Source organism: Parambassis ranga, chromosome 1 (genome assembly GCF_900634625.1).
Source record: "Parambassis ranga chromosome 1, fParRan2.1, whole genome shotgun sequence".
NCBI lineage: Eukaryota > Metazoa > Chordata > Actinopteri > Ambassidae > Parambassis > Parambassis ranga.
In genome coordinates this window covers 1932859-1955741 of record NC_041022.1, presented here as the reverse complement: position 1 = coordinate 1955741, position 22883 = coordinate 1932859, and the positions used below count along the sequence as shown (strand labels likewise).

Here is a 22883-nt window from a genome sequence, read left to right as displayed (position 1 = left end):
TTCTTTTTTGAACTTCGGCATGTAACATCGCACACGTAGCATCTTTAGCAATGCTAGCAAAGAAACGTTGACATGGTCAGAGCTACACAACGTAATCACAGAGGATTACACGCACAGGCTGAGATGAATATAAAACCGTACAGTGCATGTCCAGCTTAATGTATAGTTAGAATTCATAAATGTCCAAAATTCAAAGATTTTTGCTCCTTTTAGGCATTTCTGTTCAAAACAGCAGCTCATTTTGAATGTTTTAAAATTTTACACTTTCCTTTTCAGTCGTATAAAATGACGAGGGTGAAGCTTAGAAAAGCAACATAATCCTGTTCAATGCAAAAAACACACAGATACACACTTCATTCATGGGAGACAAAAAAAACCTTCTGATGACACAAAATGTATTATTGTCTTATTATCACCTGAGAGGTGAGAGGCGACTAGAGGGAGCCGCTCAACACACTTGTCCTGAGGATGAATCATCCATGTTCACCGGTTTCTTTGCGTTAAAGCCCTCACCTTACCGACCTTTCAGTGAGTCACACAAAGAGCTTTGTGAACTAAATGAACACACCGTTTGGCTGCAGCACAGCCCTCATACTTCACCACAACTACCAGGGATTCAATATATTCTGAGCATGAACAACTCGCCTGTTTTTCCTAGTCAGAAATTCTCCCTATTCTCCTCCAGCTAACATATCACCAGAAAAACACCACTCTGCAACAAGCTTCTCTACAACTACCATGATGAGTCCAGAAGAATTATGCATGCTTTATTCAGACAAACACCAACAACCTGATAATGTGAGGCTGTTTTCTAACTCAAAACTACATGAGAATTGTGAGAAATAGAAGGAATTCAGAGGCAAGAATGTGGAAAAATCTGAATCAGATGTTTCTGCCCTAGATATGTATTGAAACCCAGTTCATTGTCCTTAGAGCTAGGTAGAATTTAATGTACAGTTATATTTACCCAGAGCTGTAAAGTGTTTCTACACAGACCGACTGATTTGGTGCACTGTGCAGTCTAATTCCTTGGCTTGTTGCACCCTACATGTGCGCCTCTACAGTTGAGCCCAGGCTGCTCTGTGACAACATTTCTGGCAGTTATTCTAGTAGTTAGGATGATAGTATTACTCAGGGGGATTATTTTATTTTAGCGCACATGTGAAATGGTCAATATGGAGCAAATGTGGCCAATAACCTTAAAGAAATGAATACAATTCAAATTTAGAATATGACCGGTTTAACATTTTAGGTGACAGTGGGGGTGACTGTTGTTCCATGTGCTGATCGTAGGACCGTGTTTACTCACAGTGTTTGTCACTATGTGGTCTGTGCACAGCAAATGTCATTGTGGTCAGACACACATGATTCCAGCCCACATACATGTATGCAAACACACACCGTTTCTGTCTCCACTACTGTAACACCCACTCACACAGGTGGGTGGTTTGGACATGTTGCTGTGTGGGAGCAGCTGCAAGTCCACTCACAGAAACCGTCACCAGAGGGAATCATGCAAGTCTCCATTACAGACTGTTGATTAACCATGGTTTCTGTGCCAGTGATCATATTGATTAAAAAGTAATTGATATGATTGATTCATGATAACCTTAGATTCCATTAGTTATAATGTACAGATGGACGACACTCAGCATGGTGTTGCTCACTACTGAAAACAGACATTGTACCATCATAAGAACATCATTTCTCAGCACTAAAGTGAGTCCAAACTAAAGTTTGTTTTTTTTGGGAGAACTGCATGAAGTTCTAAACCTGTTGAATTGTATCAAAACCAGATTAAAAATGAGGAGTAACACACATCAAGTGGGTCAAAAAGACAGGACTCTGGAATCTGGCCTTTACAGAATGATGTTTGTTGTGTAAGTGCTGCCCCCTCCTGGTATGATCTTGTGAATGAAGGTCCTGAGGTGAAAACAAAATACATTTCTATCAAAAAAGGACCACAAAAGTCAGATGATCACACCACAAAAACAGTCCAAAATAATCAGAACATGCTCTCTGGGCTTCAGTATTTGAACTTCCGCAGCCTTTACTGAAGTAAAAGTACCAGCAGCAAATGGAGTATTATTATTATTAAAGTAAATGTGAGCCTGACCATGAAACACTTGTTTAATTTGCATGTTGTGCCTATTTAAATTATTCAGTTTTCACCCCATTTTATTTGTATAGTGTCTTTGACAATAAGAATTGTCTGCAGATCATTTACGGATCCTGGAAAATCTTTGCCTAATGTACAATATTTTCCTCTCCAATTATGAATTATGGCTTAAAACTGGAAAATCGTAACTTAAGAAGCAAAACTCTGTTAATACTAAATGAGTGGAACACTGTTTTAGAGCAGTATGAATTTAACTTGTTTTAAAACTTGATGCATTTCTCCCTAAAATAAAAACAAACCTTAGCCTAGACTCAATTTAGTGCTGAGAAAGGCCTTCTGCTTGACCTCACTAATGGGTGGATATCTGAACTCACTTTTTCTCTGAGACATTCCATCATGTAGCTAAATGTTGTCTGTTTGAGGCCTGCGCTGCCATCAGTGAGGGGAATTCATACGTCTGACCAGCGTCAGGAAGCAGCAGGCCATGAACGCATCGTGATCACCGACACCGGGGGACTGAAGATCACAGCCATGAATGTGACAGGAAGAGACGTCTCACTGCGGCTCTCAGTGATGCCACCATCGTCAGAAAGACATTGGAGGTGGTTCTTGATGCGTTCACAAGGAGAAAAGAGTGTGGCCAAGAGACATGTACATGCCAACATGTCTGCTGTGAGATAAAGAGTCAATGAACTGATCCAGCTGGATGAAGACCTCCATAAGATCCCAGATCCACATGAAAGCAGGGCAGTATGCTCCTTATGGACTAACTATAACTATAGTAAGCAATGCACTGAATAAGGGACTGTGGGAGCTTTTCTTTTCTTTTTATTTGTATTTGTAAGTGCTTCATGGCCTGTCTTGAGCGTCACATCTGTGCAAGAACACTGCAATTTCACAACAAAAACAAACACTTTGTACAAGGCAAAACCTTCAGATCTGTCTCAGTCATGTCCAGCTACCACGGTGACGTGTTCAATTAAATAAGTCCGATATAAATATGACCACAGGAGGGTACCAGATCTGTAGACACAGGTCATTTGCAAGGCCTCATTTTACATTTTCCTGGTAAGAGCGAGCAGCAACACTTGAAACTGATGCAAAATCTGCCTAAACTCCAATACAGACAAATAGGTGGCGCTAACGCAGATGGGCAGCCATGAAGAGCAGGACGCTCGTGCTGCGAGTCAGGGCCTGACTGTTGCTCACTACACTACATACATAATTTGAAGTCCTAATATAAAATGATTGAGTTTTATTAAAAAAATAAACCCTCCAGAGAGTTGAGTGTAGCACCTCCTTTCTATAGTGTAAGGGTGCACAGCTTCCACTGGTGAGAGGAAATTAGTAAGAGGGAGAACGGAGCTCGTTCAGCAAGAACAAATAACAGAACACATATTTCTACAAAGTGCATTTTGGTTAACTAATCCTCCTATAACCACATTAGTTCAGTCCATATATATGCTCCGTTCAGTATTCTTTCCTTACAATCTCGTTTTTCTCAGGTTCAGAAGAATAAAAAAGGGAGTGGGTTCTTATCCGTTCTTATCTGTGGTGTGTTCTTAACTGGGTGATGATCCTCACCACGTGTCCTGTGTGTCCCAGTCTCGTGTATAGATCCTCTGGTCAGTAAGGTCCTCAGTGGAGGGTCAACCCAGACCCAACTTTTACCTCAATTCAGAACCAACCTACACAAGCAGGAAAACTTTCCATTAGCACAGTCTCTCTCTAAATAAATCAATCACTTATAATTACTACTGTATAAATCCAATGCTCTGACCAGTAACAGGAAAATAATTCTACTCATACAAACATTGTCTGATATGAAACATAACTTGTTACCATGCTTGAAAACAAACATGCATTGACATCAACAGCAGCTTGTAATTGGAAAACATAATGCATTCAGACGGCCATGTTAATATCATAAGTTTGAAACACTCACTGGAGCATGAAGTCCACAGTCGGTCCTCGGAACCCCCTCTGAAACATGTGAGCCTTTGTTAGCCATTAGTTTGTGAAACTTTCATTTCTTTACTTCCTGGTTGCCATCTTGATATTTTGGAGCCTCAAGTGACCATATGTGGAACAAGAGGGCAGAGCTCGGGAAGCAGCGAAGGGCCGGGCTCAGTGATGGACAGACTGACTGAGATTTAACAGCCTAATATGACACCAACATAGATGCTGGTGCTCAGGCCGCTCAGCTGCAGGATGAATGAAGTCTTCAAGCCGCCCAAACACAGGCGTGTACAGGTGGGGAAGATCCTCATCTCCTGAAAAACACACAGGGCTTGGTTTAAAGACAGATCACCTCAACAAGGTGCAGGACACCGCAGCTTCTATGCCTGGATGTCTGACAACATGTTGACTCCTCTGGCACATCAGGTTAACATGAAAGCAGCTTCGGACCTCTGTCCATCAGGTCATACTCACGGGGTATCTGTCAATAAGTGTCTTTGTTTCATTTAAGCATCATGACACAAAGGGAAAAAAATTCAGACTTGACAAAAAGACAATAAGAGCGTCTTGTCCAAGTGTCAAGAATAGGAAAGTAACAACAAGTTCAAAGTGAGTCACAGTGCAGAACAAGACTGGCAGAGGTAAGACCAGAACATAATATATCAGACGTTCTGGCATCTTGTGAGAGACGTCTCTAAACAACTGAAGACACAACTGAAGACACAACTGAAGCATTAAGCCAAGTCTGGACCTGAAGTGTCAGAGAAGACAGTCACTGGAGTCCGGGGCAAGGGGGATGGACTGCCAGGCTGCAAACCTCTGCAGGGAAGACTTCTCCAAGACAGACTGAAGTCTGCTGGAGACAACCTGGAGGCAGGTGGGACAACACTGAGGCTGCATCAGTGTGAACCACCAAGACTGTCTGAGAACCTAAAGCAGCTGATTCTCTTCCATCATGGCGAGGACCTGAAGTACAGGACCATCAAATCTAGTATAGTAAATAGACACAGGCACACACAACAAAACACGTTGATAAAATAAAGCGGATATATGCAAGTAATCTGCAGCTGTGGCCGCCAGTGCTGTCATTAAAAAGCCATCACCAATGGAGCATTGTCTGGCTTTACCTGCACACACGTCCTTCTCTCCGTCAGCCGGTAGTTTAAACGGGACTTTTCAGTACAGCTGATTTGTGTTAAGCCATCACCAATGGAGCCCTGATACCTCGATTCACCATGGAAGCTGCAGACCCTGAAAACTCACCTCACCTCACCCGCTGGTTTCTGAGGAGCTGCTTCGAGTCTCTGCGGGACGCTCCCGCCGGGCACGCCCCCCCCCGGTCGTCGCCATGTTGGCAGCGTCACGGACAGCCCGCCAAAACTGCAAATATGGCCGAAGAGGGAGGAGCGCGAGTGAAGCTGAGGTGGGCGGGCGATCGCGACAGCAGGAAGCATGTCAACACCTGTCACTCAAAAAGGCCACGCCCATAATTAATTCGTAATTTTAAATCATAATGTTATTGAAGAGGCTGAGTTATAAAAATTATTTTTTTTTAAATCAACCCCCATACGGTCAACAATAAAAGGAAACATTTTAACATGGAGGTCTATGGGGGATGACTCACTTTTTGGAGCCAGCCCCTACAGGCTGCGGCGTGAACTGCAAGTTTTTACACTTCTGCATTGGCTTCAGAGGTGACTTTTTGGTTTGAACATCCATTAAAAAAAAAAAGTAACACAGCTGCAGTGGCGATGCGAGAGAGGAGAATTTCAATTAGGTTGGGGCAGTTTAGGCTAATTACTCTTAAAAATACCCCAAATATTGAACCTAAAATTGATCCTTATCCTTATAAAAAAATATCCCTATAACCAAAACATGTGGTACTGTGAGAGCCATAGTGTAAAATACAAAAGAAAAGACACAATCAAAAGGTATCTGATCAATAAAAACCAGTTTATTATGGCTTGTTTTTGTGTTATATACAGTGCATTCTCTGAACTGCTGTACAAATAAAACAGATGTGAATGTGTGCACGGAATAGAGAGTGACATTAAATTGTCAGTTTAATTTAAAGAAGAAAACATGTAAACCTGATGTACGTGTGAATAATAATAATAATTGGTATAAAAAAGCTGTAAAAACTATGAGTGAGAATTTTGTTTGCATCAGATACTCAGATAAAAGTCATTTTCACTGCATACTATGACTGCATGTGGTATTAGTTTGTACAGTAACTATGTAATCTCATGTACTTCTGCTAACACATTGTCTATCTGTACTAAAATAAAGTCACACAGTTACAGTCAACAGGTACATTCAAGTTCATTTACATTTATGTTACCTTAAGATTCAAGTCAGGCGACATAATAAACTGCATATTTAAAGGGTTGGTTTACCCAAATATTCAAAACAACAAACATTAAGTTTTAATGTAGTCATCCAATGAGGATTATACTTACATTTTAGGTTTTTAAGTTATACAGTTTTACATTATGTATATATACAAATATCCAAATTGACTAAAGAGACCCCAGCTTGTGTTAAAGCCTCTTCTTGCTGAGTTTAGAATCTCTCATCACACACATAATACATTCATAAAACAATAAAACACACGGACAGAGGGTGTTTTTTATATGTGAGAGGTGACAGAGGTAACACCAACAAGTCTTTGTACATCACAAACAGAACAGTGCTCAGTCTGGTCCATGTTGAGGTCAGTGCAGAAGAGTGAGGATTGCCGAAAAGTCAGCGGGACATCATTCGCACGAACTCTGTGGAAAGAAGGAAGAAGTGGTCATTAAAGAAAAGAGAACATTTTCTTTTTACATTGATTTTCCTTCTGTCCTCAGCCCATGTAAAAAAACTAAAGCTTCATGTTTAGAACTGCATTACAGTTCCCCTTTGCTTTCTTACCCACATTATCATCATAGACTGTCTATAAATATGGACAACATGACAGCTCCCCAAACATCTTGATCGCCCCCTGGTGGCTGGCTGCAGTATAGGTCAAAAACCCCACCACCTCTGTGTTAGGTGCTAAAAATTAAAAGTGGTCCTCAGAGGTGGTTTATGCCTACAAAAGGATCTTTTTCTCCTTTTTTGACTTCGAATCACCCGTAAATGAGAGATTTTGGGTCCAGAACAGAGAGCAGAAGTGGAGCCACATCATCCATCTTTACGTACAGTCTATGGTCCTCACCCACCTTCAAAATCCACCTCTCCGTCTCCATTGAGGTCTACGTCCCGCAGGATCTCGTCAATCTCGCGGTGGTTGAGCTGCTCTCCCATCAGCTTCTTCATGGCTTCTCTCAGCTCGCCAAGGCTGATCTGACCATCGCCGTCAGAGTCAAACTAGGAAGCAGAACCAACAGAGTAGGACAAAACAAAATGATCTGGAGTTGGTGAAAATATACATACAGGTTATAGGGAGTATAAAGTCCAAACCTCTTTGAAGGCATCCCTTAATTCTTTGACTCCGATCATGTCTGCAGTCTCAGCAAGCATTTTGGGACCCATCAGCTCCACAAAGTCCTCAAAGTCCACTCTGCCGCCACCTAGAGGGCAAGAAAAAAACGCATACACAAAGGCCCTTCTACAACACATTTGATCAAATTATAGATCTTTTTTTATCTTTGTGGAGGACTTACAGATCTGCTGGCTGAGTTCTATGAGTTCCATCTCTGTAGGCATGTACCCCATTGTCCTCATGCACTCGCCCAGGTCCTTACAGCTGATGAAGCCGTCCTTGTCTTTGTCAAACTCCCTGAAGGCCTCACGCAGCTCTGTAATAAAAACGAGGAAGAAGGACAAAAATTGGAGTATGGAGTGGAAGAAAGTGACCATGCCAAACTTCTTCACAGATATTAGCATGTCATACCTTCTGCTCTACTGACCAAAGTCACTGCATTGTGGGTAATGTAGGCATCAAGCACTCACAACGCAATCGAATGAAAAAACAGCCGCAAGCGATACAGTGGAAAATGTTTCCAGGCTGGACTAATTAACCGCTGAAGGCTCAGGCGATTAAGGTGTTAAAATAAGCTTTTGAATTAAAAACATAGACTGTATATCAGTATGGACAAAGTGTCTGTGACGTCACTCAGGACACTAAAGAGTCTCTGTGAGATGCTCCGACTGACGCCATGTTGGCAGCGTCACAGTCTGCCTAAACTCCACATACAGGCAAAGAGGTGGAGCACAAGTAGACACCCACCTGTCAATCAAAATACAATGTAAACCTGCCAACACGTATTAATCTGACGACCATAAATTGGATCTATAAAGTATTATTGGAGTGTTACAGATTGAGAGAGACATTTATTACAAATTATAACCTATTTACTGTAAAAAAAAAAAAAAGACGTGTTTTAAGAAGTAGTTTTGGTTGTAGTATAAGGTAGTATAAGATTCTACTAGATGATTTCATGTGGATGTGGATGTGAGGCAGACTGAGGAATAACGCAGAACCAAAGAGTTGATCTGTGCTCTGTGAAGAATAATCTTTTCCTTTGAAAAATAATCCCTCACTTTGATTTTACAAAGTTCAAGTGAAAAAAACAGAGCTTTAATGTCTGTAAATTCTCTGCTGCCAACACTTTCTCACTCAAACAGATGAGGTTTGAAAGGAAGGCAGTTCAGCGGAGAACACAGCAAGGATTTGGATGAATCTTTTCATATCTCTGTACCTTCCATTTCCTCTGGTCGTAGATCTCTGTCCTGCGGCGGCGTGGATGGAAGACAGGGCATGTAAAGAAGAAAATGAACAGTCAGGCAGGTTAAAGGTTCTCTCACTCGCTCACTTTGTGCACTTTTCTCTATTTCAGTCGATGCTGAAAGTGTTTCAGCTTCTTATGACTCCTCTCCTGTTCCATCGGCTGCAGATTCTATTACAGGATTACTTGGATTTGATGTGACTGACTCTAAAAGCCTTTTTTAGTCTCTGTGCTACACAGTTTTGTCTCCAATCTCATTCTGGTGGTGAAAGTCCGCTGTACATATGCTCCACACCAAGCATTTGTAATGCAGAAACACAAACTGGCACAAAGACACAACAGGATGGTTGTTTTTCCTGGCAACGGGTCTGAAGGTAAAGGTCTGAACGTCTAACAAATCCAATTCAACTGAAAAAATGTAAACTCTCATACACAAACACTGGCTGCAGGCCGAGAGCGCTGGCTCTCATGTGAGGTTGAATTCAGGACAAGTTTGTTCACGACATGTACTGCGCGGCTGGGACATCAGGAATAATACGGTCCTGGATTAGAAGACGCAGGGGGGGGAGAACAGTGGCAGGGAGATTACAGCTGTAAATTGTATTACAAATCACGGAAGCTTATCGGTTTTTCATTTCCACTGATTTTTTTTTTCTTTTCATCTGCATCTGCAGTCCGGCTGGCTTTTGATTAGATGAACATTAACACACCTGCACACACTAAACGGACACAAACACACGTACCACTTTGGGTTCTTTGGTGCAGCAATTTGTGTGAGACTATGAGACTTTTGTAAGAACATCCCGACTAATTCGAGCGGCAGGAGAGACATATTGTGCTACAGTGACTACACATGCTGCAAAGATTAGATGTCAAAAACAACACAGGAGAAAGAAAAGGGTAAAAAACTTACAACCTAACTTGTGCTCTTAGAGGAGTGCTCATTTCTTTTTAGGCAACAGATGATATTATCACAGGTGAGTAACCAGGACGAGACATCAAAGAATGAGCCCACGCTCAGTTCCTCCACACGCTCAGTCTGAAAGTACCCTGCTGAGTTTCACACTGATGATTAAAACTGTGCTTTAAACAAATACCCCGTTCACACTGGGGAAAAAAATCTGGCTAAAGCGGGATTCGGGCCTATCCAGATGTGTGAACACCTCCAATCCGGCTGTATCCAGTTTGATTTCAATCTGGCTAGATCCACCCACGAGAGGTGGATCTAGCCAGATTGGCTCAAATGTGGCTCAGGTGTGAACGCAAAGGTGGAGCGAATCCGGCTAGCGACATGCTACTTCCGGTTAGCGACATGCTACTTCCGGTTAGCGACATGCTATTTCCGGTTAGCGACATGACGCATGCACACACGCGGTCCTACCGTGGCCTGAACTGACTCTGTATATTACGAGGCGCCACCTAGTGGTTTGGAGGACAGCAAACACGCTGGATGAAGCCAGATTGAGTGCGGACACAAATGTGTGCTAGCCAGATTTGAAAATAGGTCTGAACGCATCCAGCTTAAAGGCTGTCTGGACTCAATCCTACTCTAGCTGGAATGACTTCCTCCAGTGTGAATGGGGCCTAAAAGGTGCTACTGTGCATGCAGGCTGCATCTAGAGTATCCAATCTAGATATAATAATAGTCAATATGTGCAAAACACTTCTAACCCTCAGTGGGCGCCATCTTGGAGACACAGCAAACAGGGCTGTGGCAGCTAAAACGGAGCATGCACATCCTGCATGCATCATATAATGTTAATTCTATCACTAAGCACCACCATACTGTTGTCAATGTACTGGCCAGTAATTCAGTGATTCAGTACTGCAGAAAACAAGGGTTAGCATTAGCTCAGTAGATTAGCCAAATGTTGCTACAGGTGTGTGCACTCACAGCATATGGTGCAGAAAAGAAATTACAGGTTAAATAAATGATTGCAAACGAGGTCTATAGCGGACAAATGCAAATAAATGCGAGCACTAAAATCGTGAAGAGACACGTGAAGGGTTCATCCACACATTTACAACAAAGACAAGCGACGGATCCCTTTCACTTCCAACATTCATTACAGCTTTTAAAATTCCAATTCAGCTTCAAAATTGTTCCAGGGGTGAAGCAACACAACACAAACACTCCAGCAGTCCACACTTCTCCTCCAGACCTAGTTCAAGGTCATGCAACATCTCAGTAGACTGAGGCAAGTGTACTCAGTGACTCCACCACTGTCCTCTAATGATTCTTTTCAATTAGCAGGAAATTATTGTTATTGATCTGTGTCCTCGACACCTTCATTCATGCAAGACATCAATCTGAAGTAAGAGCTGCACATGAGGTCTGCGGGGGCCGTTCGCACGTCGGATTAATGAGCCGGATGAATTGTGAAGCCGCTTCCTGTGTCACATCAGCACTATTTGTATTATTGATAGTTATTCTCTGGTAACAGCTGAGGACTCCTGTAGGACACATACATTTCAGAAGTTTCCTTTCTATCATGAGGAATGGGTGGAGGTGGGTGGAGCTGCGAGGCTGTGATGACGTCACACTGAACTGATAGATGACCTCAACTTCACTCTCTCTGGCTGCATGAAATCGGACGGATGAAAAGATTAATGAGAGATTTCAGCTAATTTTGGCTGTGTGTGTGTGTGTGATTAAATGTGTGTGTGTGTCATACATACAAGCTGGCTCTGTGCGAAGCCCTGTCTGAGGAAGATACAAGCAGGCCCCACTATGTTGTGCAGCATGTTGCAGTTTTTAACCAGAGCGCACAGCGGCTCATCAAAATCCCGCTCGTTGCCTCCTTCCTCCTCGTCCTCTGTGTCCACCTCCCCCGCACCACCCAGTCCCCCAAGCATGGCGGCGGCCAATGGGGCGCCGCTTCCTTCTATGGGTGACATATCCTTTAGAGGAGAGGAACCAACGGGATGATAAAACAGTCGACATTATTGCCAATGAAATGGGCTAATTAACATGTTTTTTGGCAATAAAAGGATTTTAACTCCAGAAGTAATGAAACTTTCACAAAGCAAATCTATGTTTCAACTTAAGAGCAATGAAATATTCTTACCTTCTTCCTTTTACTGTTCTTTTTAGAAGCCTTGTTGATGTTTCCCATCACCCTGCCCTCTTCTTCCTGTCCTCCCTCCTCCCTTTCCTCCTGGTTTGTCCCCCTTACACGTACAGGTTTTTTTTTTTATCCCTTTCCTTCTGTTCAAACGTCACACAAAAGTCCAAAATCCATATTACCGTAGATCCAGTGCACCTCAGGAGTGGAGGGCAGCGCCTTTAACACCAACAGAGGCGAAGGCAAATGCCACACCACCACCACCACCACCACCACCACCACTAACACAAGCGACTACAGTGCTACAGTTCCAGATCCTATTGGTCCGGTGAGAGGTAAGGTAGGCTTTATATGATGCCGCTCTACACTCCTATAGGTTGTTGGAGGCAGACATGATGAGCTTTGAGACGTTTAGTGTGATGTTATGGAGGGTGATGGAGATTGACGGGGTGGGGTTGCACAGCTGGGTCATATCTGGGACTGAAACAACCTGCTGCTGCCAGACTCTGGCTCTGATTGCACGACTCGACCACTTTCTCTCTCTCTCTGTCACACAAACGCAGACACACACGCTGTTTTTTTGTGTTTATCTGTCACCCCGTCTCTCTCTCTCTCTCTCTTTCTCTCTCTGCCCACGAGTGATCCCTTGAATTTGAACCAACTTAATCTGATCCATCCTTCCCCTCTCTGCCTCTCAAACACGATGCTTATGGTCTCAAAATGACTAGTCAGAACACTGCACACGTATATGTGTGTGTGTGTGACAGAGAGAGAGAGAGAGAGAGAGAGAGGGGGGGGGATGGTAGAATTATGGATAGAGAGCTGGCTGCCTGTTTAATCCCTGGCATTTCAGATTAGAAGGAAAGGCGCTACAGCCACAGGCCGAGTGTGAGGACCGACATGGAAAAAATAGAGAAAGAATATGTACTCTAACGATACAAGAGTAGTGCAACCTCAAGAAAGTAGCTTAAAATTGTTGCATAAAAAAATGGAAAAAAAAGAATTAATTAATTTTCAAAAACATCAGATTATTGGTTTTATTTTATGGCCTGGAGCCAAATGTATATTTCTGCGTTTGAATCAGCCTCCTAAAAGGTGTAAACACATGCAATATTAGTTTAATTGTATAATGTAAATATGTAATTCAGGAAATAATGATTCATTTCAACCCAAATTAAGATTATGTTGATGCAAGTTTTTTTTTGCAGACAATTGAGATAATCCTGGTTATGCAGTCTGTGTTCTTTGGGGGTGCGGAGCTGATGAACCAAACCAGACGTCAGACTCATTGATCTTTCTGGTCTTACACCACCTTGCACATCATAAATTAAGTTAATCAATCCCATTGTAGCTTCAAATCGACTCAGCTGCTGTCTGTGCTATGGCTGTTAATGTTCCTGATTGTAATCTCAGTGAGATTACCTGATTAAACAAAGGTTATATAAATAACATGTTAAACCACCAGATGGCACTAAAGATTGAGAAGAGCACTTGTAATCTTCCTTGAAGAGGTTTTGAAGAGATAATTTGCATTCTCTGACGTGGGGTTGTGTGAGGTAGTTACCATTCATCAGTGTATGCAGGAAACGTCTGGCATAATCCCAGTCTGGAGAAACTGACAGGTTATATTGAGCATTGTCCTTCTAACTGTGGACATTTCTCAGTATTTTATACACTGTAGGTGTTTAAACTATTTGTGGCAATACGCAACACATATATTGTGAATAACATGTGTGTGTGTGTTGTTGCCTGTTTTGCAGTGCTGTATGTGTGCCAGAGATTAGCACAGTACGTGTCCACTGCTGGGCGCATGCAGCCATAATCCTCTGTGGTCATTTTAGGAGAGCTGGCACATTTTCTTTCAGTCTTTCTACACACAGAATATCTGTCTACTGAACCGCCTCCTTCTGTCATCCTGAGTGTCACTGTTTGAAGTGAAACATTCCAGATTAGGAGACACTTGACATGAAATATTGCTTTTTCTTTTCCATAAAAACAGAAGAGGTCCTCAAACTACATAACACGGTGTCTTATTTTATCTCTTGTAGCAGCAGAATTCACATTAGTTTGTAGTCACATGACATAAAATACAAATAAGATCCAATAAGGTCTCAAATCCAGTTCAGACAGAGGTGCGTCTTATTGTTCCCTGGTAGTGTTGGACACACCTGACAGTCAGATGACATAGAAACTATTGATAAGATATTGACTCATTTATTATCCTCTAAAATATAAATATAAATAAGATGTGTGTCTTCTTGGTCTCTTAGAGTATTATAGCACTAAAATTTGAAGTCTCTTGGTGACATGACATGCAAAATAATACAAAACCATATAAAATCTAAATATTAATGGTGTGTGTCTTATTGGTGTGAGGATATTTTACAGTTTACATTAGTTCTTGAAGTCACTTTGTGACATGACATGAGAGCTACCCAAAAAAACATTGATTAGCTCAATAAAAAGCAAAACAAAATTTTTGGCATTACAATATATACATATATATATATGTATATATATATATATACATATATATATATACATATACATACATATACATACATATACATACACACACACATATATATATATATATATATGTGTGTGTGTATGTATATGTATATATATATATATACATATACATACATATACATACACACACACACACACATATATATATATATATATATATATATATATATATATATATATATATATATATATACATACATATATATATATATATATTAATGTATAAGAAGCAGGCCAAACTCAAAGAGGTGTGTTTAATCCGTTAAAAAAACATTGATTAGGATTAAAAAACAGTGATTCTTCTCTAAAAAAAATAAATACAAGAATCACCATTTTCAAACAAATATTATAATTAATTATGATATTATATATTATAAAAAAGAAGGGGCTCTTAAATATAATTCAAAGAGGTGTGTCTTACTGCTCTGTGATGCTGTACATGTTAAATAGACATGAAACCTACTGAAAAACAGATTATTTCATAAAAAGTCTTTTTTGTCAGTTTCTTCATTGAGTGTGAGCAGCTTTTCTCCACTATACACTCCATCGGTGTCACCAGCAGAGGGCAGCAAACCACACTGTGTTAATGTTAACGCCACAGTGTGGTGTTATCCATGCACCACCACCAGATGGCAACCTCACACCCTCCAAACATAAAACACACACAGCCCATCACACTGTGTTATTTGTGTATTTCTGTGCACACAGTGTAACAGCAGAGTGTGGGCATGATGACAGAGTGGTGGCTCAGTTACTGCCATGACTGTTGTCACTAACTCTGGAGCACAGCTCTTATTTTACAAAACCATTCATGAAGAACGTCTTAAGCAGGAAGGACAGTGAATGATGAGATGGCTGCATCAAAGGATTTGAGAGCACAATGTCTCGGTTATATAACAGTATGTGCCTTGGACCACTGGTCCAGCTGGACACCCGACAGATTAGCAAATGGAAGCCCGGAGATGGTAATGGGCTTTCCCTGCATTACTGTCTCTTATATTTTTCAGGCACAGAATGTTTCAGATTAAGCAGAATGACGGCTTCAGGTGGGATTAAGATGGGGTTTTGTACATAAGAAAGGAAACATGCAGCTGTGAGGAAACTATTTTTGAATATAATGAAACACACACACACACCCTGACACCTCGCTCAGGCCCCTGTGTGTGTGAACACAAAGCTTTTCATCCATAAAACCCAAAAACAGAGCAGCTGGGTGAGAAATCATCCTCGTTCCCTCGACAACAGTGAGCAACAGCAGATGCCACCAAAGCAGGGATGGAGGACGAGCCAACAGAAAAGCCAGTGTTGGAGCGATAAACAACGCGATGGACGCCTTCCAAGTGGCTGGATTTTTTGCATTCCGTTCAGTGCTGACAGCGCCACTGTAGGTCAGGTCAAACATTTTGGCTGCGATAAGAGAAGTTCACGTGTTTTTGCACGCTTGCATATGCACACTGACACACAAACACAGATATATAGCACAGGCTGGAAGGCGAGTGATGCTGGGCAGCCTCCATATGATCACTGTCATCAAAGAGTTGCTGTAAGAATGCAGCTCATCCTGTTGTCAGCCTCTGTCTTATACTCTCTGCAGCATCCACCCCACATCCAGCTTCACACTGATGATGAGTCTGAGCAGTAAATCCACTGATCAATGATCATGGCTATTTCTTTCATGTCCGTAGAACTATACTGTTTTCAGTAACTGATGGAGTTCAAACGCCCGAATGACAAAAGTAGCTGTAGCATATAGACGGTGCTCTCTGCTCTCTCTCTGCTGCATTTACTGACCATGGCAAGATGCATTCAAAGCCTGTCTGACTTTTGACAGCTCAGATTTGATGTGACATTTAAAATTAAATCATGATTTTTGCACAAAAATTAGACGACTTCATGTAATTTTCATCAAATCAAATCAAATCAAATCAAATCAAGGAGTATTAATATATATATATATATATATATATATATATATATATATATATATATATATATATATATATATATATATATATATATATATATATATATATAAAATATGTATTGTAATTGAACAACAACAACGCATCGACAGTACGAGCTCATTAATGAAGAAAAAGCCCTGTTACAGTCGGTGGAGACTTTCCATTTAATCTGAGGTCATCTCACAGACTGGGCCCACATATGGCTGTCTGGACTGTCCCACATTCACTACTCTCATTCTCGCCCACTTCCCCACTCCCAACAGAAGGATGATGCAGGATTTTGTACCTGTCCAGATTTTGTTTATGTTTGATTTTATATGGCCTAAAAGTTCCCTCTGACGTCTTATGGATTAGAGATCGTGTACGAAATAACAGGTTGAAGGCACAGGCAGACACAGTGAAGTCAGAGCTGCGTTTTTTCTTTTGTTTGTTTGATTTTTTTATCTCTGCCCATAAGCATAGGGCACAACTGTTGCTGCTTTCAGTGCCCCAGTGGTAATGGTCCATCAACTAACCCACTTTTAAATCTGTCTGCTAAAGCTGCTCTGGTTTTGATGTAACATTGTCCTCATTGCTTTGTGTGCATTGTTTTTTACAATTCCTGGCATTCTAAGGCAAAAGCTCCATCATTGCTTATTAATATATAACAACATGTATCATGTGAACGTGTAACCTAACATTAATTTAGTAATAAGATCCAACAGAAATGCTTCAGGACCCGTCCAGAGACTTGTTTTTTCACTAACTGTAATACTCCTAACTGAAAATGTGGATTAGTGTAAATAAGACGGTTCTCTATTGATGTAACATAATACAGCCTTTAGTTTTATTCAGGCTGTAACATGTTGTTCTGTCAGAGAAACAGAAACCGTTTCACCAAATGAACAATAGTTAATCTCACTCTGTGAAATGAGGCACGCAAATGACACATGACAGGGCAGCACATTCAGCTGGAGACACATCAAACTCTAAAGACGGGAAGAGATGTTAAAAACCTTCCATTAATTCCACAATGTGAAAAATGTAGGTCACCAGAAGATGCCAAAGAACAAAACAGCGGCCGGCCGCAGGACCCACTTAGAAACATGTTCGAAATTTTGGGCATTTTTTCGTTTCTTTGAAGTATTAGTACTAAAAAAAGGAGCTCAACAGGAATCATATGTTTGTGAAAAAAACACAATTTTACCTCTAACATCAAGAAAAGATGCAACAAAATAACTTTATGTAGAGTGCCGCCTAGATGGCGACATTTTCCAGAGTTGAGGATTGATCGGTGCAATCTGATAAAGAGGAGATGATCCGCTGACCGTAGTTAGCCTGATTCAAAGATGGAGTTTTTTAACGTACTTTAATTTGCACCTTTCCAACATGTATATTGCCATTTTGTCCCAGCGGAGATCGTGACATTACTCATGTGGAAGCCTGGCAGCAGCTAGCATTATAGCAGGCAGTGACGGCTTTGACAATGACAGCCGAGTGAAAAGTGACACAAAGGAGGTTTGTCCTCAAAGTTTCACTCTGCTGCACAAGTGAATGCACAGACTGTCTTATCATTTAAGCTCTAATCTGCCTTTACAATCAATCTCTATTTCTTTGAGATGCCGCCGTCCATCGCTCATCCCAGCCCCCCCGCCCTGCTTCTCCTTACAGTTCCTCATCATTCAGTCCATCTGCTGTGTGTATGGATGACTCCCCTCGACACTGAGAGCTGGAGGATAACACAGCTCTTTATTGTAGTCAGTGTTGAAACCTTCACCACCCGCTAAGCCTGGTCATCATACACACAACTGACAGTTAAAGCATTCTAATTTAAACCCATTTGGCTGCTTAGCTCTGCTTGTATTCTCACAAAATGTAACCTTAGACAGCTAAGTCTTAAATCTGGGAGAGGAACAGCAGAGTGTGGAAACACAGCCACAGCAGAGGACACGAAGAAGCAGCACTTTCCTCTAAAGTTCTTTGACTAACAGCACTCGCCATCCTGACGGGCCCTGTAGCTGCTAGAGACGGTCGGCCACTGCTAGTCGCGAAATCGAGGGAGTAAACAGCTGGCCCGGTGAGCAGGTTCTGCAGCGGTATTCGCTTGTGCATGGTGTGTTCTTGCAAGATGACGTGAGCCATGAGCATCCTGTGTGTCGCCCATTGACAGTAAAAACTATGGACAGAGCTTCCGTGACGTCACCCGCTTGTTTCTGAAGAGCCGTTCTGAGGCTCGGTGGGAGGTTCCGGGACGATGACCGCCGCCATGTTGGCAGTGTCACGTCCACCAAAACTCCAAATGTGGACAAAGAGGAGGAGCACGAGCGGGGTTTAGGGGGGCGGACGATCGTGGAAGCAGGAAACTCACGCTGTGATACGTCAACTGTCTGTCACTCAAGCGGCCCATAATTATGCGTAATTTTAAGTCAGAATACAATTGAAACGAGTGAGTTGTAAAAAAATTCACCCCCCGTACAATTGACTCTAGAAGAGAACCAATCATCTGAGACCAGAGTGGTTTTTTGTACCAGGCTGTAAACATGTTTTTTTCTGCTGTGAAGTCGGCCATTTTAACATGGGAGTCTATGGGAAATTACTCGCTTTTGGAGCCAGCCCCCAGCTGTTGCAGCGTGAATTACAAGTTTTGACACTTCCGCATGGGCTTCAAGTCTGAGCCCCGAAGGTTGCCGCTTGGTGTCGCCTGGCTCTGCACACACCTCTCACAAGTTTATAGCTGCTAGTTAACCACACACAGTGTGCAAGAGTGTGTCAGGCTTCTTTTTCTTTCTGTGTGTTTCTCTTGTCATTTCATTTACCATTTTATCATCAAGAGGTGTTTTCCTCTTGTTTCTAGTCTAGAGGCATTGAGGCATATGTTTTACTTAAACAATGCAATATGCATATTCACATAATTTTGGGCTATTACAGTATAAATACTGAAGAATAGCTATAGAAGAATTTGAACTGTGATTTTCTAACCCTATCATTTAAATATATCAGTACTTGTTTAAAACATTAAATATATGCACACAAAACATGTAACTTAGAACATGGCTGCTGTCATGGTGTGTGTGTGTGTGTGTGTGTGTGTGTGTGTGTGTGCTGCGATTCGACCTGTTATGCTGTAAGGTGTGTCTTTGTATGAGGTTTTTCCACTTTGGGCACCTGCCCCTCCAAAGGTCTCTGCACGGCCCTGAACAGTCACATGACTTCAGTGTCGTACAGCACTTGTTTAATGTCTCTGACGAGCTAAACACGTCTTTGAGAAGTGAGCTAGTTAGCCTGACATGCGAACAGACTGAAACTCGCTGCGTTCTTTAGACCTTTTCAGGACACCACATGAAAAAACGATGTCTTTTGTCTTTGCAGCAATAAACAGGAAGAGAAAAAAGCCACAGACGAGGATGCACACAAAATCTTCTAGAACTATTGTGAGACTGTGAACCACAACACTAAATCACACCAAACCAGGGAAAACAGAACATTTAGACATGCACTTAAAAACAACCGCAAGCTAAACAAGTCCTGCTGAATGAGGCAGCAACAGGAATACTGACACTCACACAGAACTGACCTGAGCAGGTCACACGGCTGCAAACACACTCCACCGCAACACATGGTTAGTTATTTTGTTTCCTCTTCTGTCATGTGCTCTGTCATTTGCACTGTGTGGAGTAAGCGTGAAAGGACGAAGCTCAGACAGTGATGCTTCTGTTCCTCCACCTGAGCTGCGCTCCTTCAGCTACACCTTTTTTTCCCTCCATCAGGTGAACAGCAGCGAGGTTTGTTTTTTTCTCACTGATCTAATTACACCTTCATCTCCTCAGTCTCACCCTGATCTGGACGTGAAATGAAAAAATAATCCTTTCATGTTATTATGTTTTTTTTTCTCCCCCCTTCAGCATGATCACACAGGGGTCACACAGACACTCTAAGGATAATATGGGTCACATTCCTGCAGGCCTCTTTGCTCAGGCATGTCAGGCATATCTGTGATCACTGAACCGATTCTGATGAACAATTCAAGTGAACATGTTCTGTAATCTTCAAATCACTCAAGATGGGTTGATTGCGAGAGACGCTGCCATTCACTTCCATAATAGCTGACCTTCACTTTGAGGGGGACCTCTGTTTATACAGTTTATGGCACCAATAATCAATAATCATGACAACATAAAGCCACAAGGAGAAGCACTGAGCCCATTTAACACGGCCATTCCTGCAGCGATGATCTGCTCTTTGATCAAATCTATTTTATATAGTTGCTCCCTGCAACTGCAATACCACTGACGTTCAATAGGTGGCTCGCATTCCTAATGCCCGGTTTACACTGTGCGATTTTGGGATGTCGCAGATGAAAGACGACCATTGCAGGAGAATCGTGGAGAGACCTTTGGTCGTGGCTCTAAAACGTCACACTGTGAGGCAGGTTCCACGACGGCCGTTGTCAGCGGTGTCAGAAATTTAGGATGACTGTCTCACAGTGTGACAGCTGCTACGTCCTGTCACTCCGCATCCACGTCTTCCTCCTCCTCCTCGTATGTTGACATACGTCGTAACCTGTGATTGCCTACGATTCAGTGAATAGTCATTGTACAATCTGCACACATCAAACTTGATGTCGTACCAAAGTTTATTAGATCCACGTTGCATGCGATGGTCTTAAAAATCGCACAGTGTAGAGAGTCCATAAGACTGAATAAGTTATAACCTCTCTCTTCCGGCCTCTGTCTTAAATTCGTTCCTTCGGATCAGTGTGCAGGTGGTCAGGTTAAACAATCTACAAACCCACACACAGTAAAGAGGCTTTGACATTTCAATGCTAGGTTTAAGCTCCAAAACAACTTGGTTAGGGTTAGAAAGAAAAAACCGTCTGGGTTAAAGCAGACCATTTTGACAGGCACATTTTACCACATCTCCACAGTCTGATATGCGCCGTGTATAGATGACCATGGGAGGGCACTATAGGCCATTTAAAAGACCCAGAAATATTGACGTCTCTGTCTGATGTGCATTCTTTGGATTTAAGCATCACCTAGAATGTGCACCTGGCCTGTTAGCTTACATTGATGATGCTGCATATGATTCAAAGGTCCTCCTGCTTCCCTTATTTACCTTTACTCACATTAAAAAAGACTCTGCTCCCATTGTGTGCCTTTTCTTTACTTGGCAGCTTTGAAAACTTTAGGTCGTCTTCTCTTAAACTCAGAGAGCTGAGATCAGGGCTGATCAAACCACAGACCATACGCACACAGATTTTTCAACATGCTGTAGTTCAACATGTAGCATTGTGAAGTACGGTTACAAAGGAATGAGTCCTACCTGTCCAAAGACGGAGTCAACGATGGGGCGCAGCTTCCTCCTGTTCCCCTCCTGCAGCCAGATGTCCTCGGGATCTCCCACAGGTGAGGACAGACTCAGGGTCTTGGCTTTGGGCTTTGGTGGCCTCTTCATACTCGCTGAACTCCATCGCCTGAGGGATTCAATCTTTTTCTTGATGGAACCCTGAAGAATATGAACACAAAGGTTGGCTTGAAGTCTTTAAGGACTAAAGTATTCAAACAAATGGCAGCACCATAGTAACCCATGTGGACGTTTCAGGAGCAGGATCCCTTGTATCAGTGGCACCTGCATCAACGCTTACCTTCTTCACCAACTTCCCCTCCGGCACCTCCATGGACGTTACGCTTTTAACATCGGTCATCTTGGCAGACCAGCTTGCATTCACAGAGATGTCCTGCTTTCCCTCTGTGTCACGCTCTTGTCCACTCCTCCTCTTTATCTGTCTCTAGAGCATCTGACACCGGTTGATAATCTGAGGCATATCTCCTGCTGCTGTCGCTCCTCCTTCTCTCATCCCTTTCTCTCTCTCTCTCTCTCTCCATCTTTTTCCTCTCCTCCTGCATCCATCACTCACTTTTTCATCTGTCTACCTCTTAGTTTTTCTCTCACGTACATGTCAATGCACCACACACGCAGCTGCATAACAACACATAAAATGTGAGTAAAGTCGCTTATGGATTTACGTGCAGCACGTTCGCAGTGACAGTTGTAAACACACATCTTGCCTCTTTTTTTTGAGCCTGACACTATTTTCCATCCATGTATGCGACATCTCCAATAATCCCGTATTTATTTCCCCTCTCGCTCTGATCTTGTCCGTCCCCATGCTGATGTTGGCTTGCCCTCAATCCTCTGCACTTCATACAGCTTCCCATTGTTTATTACACTGCACATATGGGAGTGTGCAGTGTAATGCATGGATGCGGGAGCACACACAAACAAACTTCTCACTGGCACAGAGTGATGGCCAGACACTTCAGGAGGCCTACAATGTGATTGTGTGAAATTCCTGATGGTTGTGGAGCAGTATTGAATTACTGTTTTTTCGGTGAAAAAAGTGAGTGAAAATAAAGACAAGAAAATAAAGACAAGAAAAAAATGGGTGAGGATTCCCACGAGTGCAGCCAAAAAGAAGACAAAGAGAGGAGCCTGAAGCGGACCAAGGACTCAACATGCAGGAATAAAAAAATGCAGATAAACAATGAAGGCG

At 42.2% G+C, this 22883-nt stretch overlaps 1 protein-coding gene across 3 annotated transcripts; it reads right to left on the bottom strand.

The window, feature by feature from the left end:
• Window positions 1-6779: 6779 nt before the first annotated feature.
• On the bottom strand, window positions 6780-22648 carry cabp2a (calcium binding protein 2a). 3 transcript variants are annotated; one of them, XM_028400564.1, is made up of 8 exons: window positions 21975-22648; window positions 21653-21835; window positions 11470-11691; window positions 8764-8794; window positions 7726-7860; window positions 7523-7632; window positions 7282-7429; window positions 6780-6849 (listed from the first exon to the last, which is right to left on the bottom strand). In XM_028400564.1, exons 1-8 carry the CDS (start codon window positions 22032-22034, stop codon window positions 6824-6826), a joined length of 915 nt encoding a protein of 304 aa, XP_028256365.1. In that variant the 5' UTR covers window positions 22035-22648; the 3' UTR covers window positions 6780-6823. The 3 variants fall into 3 exon arrangements, with proteins under 3 accessions (XP_028256365.1, XP_028256374.1, XP_028256382.1); XM_028400573.1 differs by lacking the exon at window positions 11470-11691; XM_028400581.1 differs by lacking the exons at window positions 21653-21835; window positions 21975-22648 and adding an exon at window positions 11859-11906.
• Between the last annotated feature and the right edge of the window lie 235 nt (window positions 22649-22883).

What these genes read in the sequence shown, in the direction of transcription:
- cabp2a (XM_028400564.1), bottom strand. Translation starts at nt 22,034, where the DNA reads ATGACCGATGTTAAAAGCGTAACGTCCATGGAGGTGCCGGAGGGGAAG. An exon ending in TTGACTCCGTCTTTGGACAG is followed by an intron (nt 11,692 to 21,652) that starts GTAGGACTCATT and finishes TCTCCTCTAAAG; the next exon opens with GATATGTCACCCATAGAAGG. An exon ending in GCTTCGCACAGAGCCAGCTT is followed by an intron (nt 8,795 to 11,469) that starts GTATGTATGACA and finishes ACGCCGCCGCAG; the next exon opens with GACAGAGATCTACGACCAGA.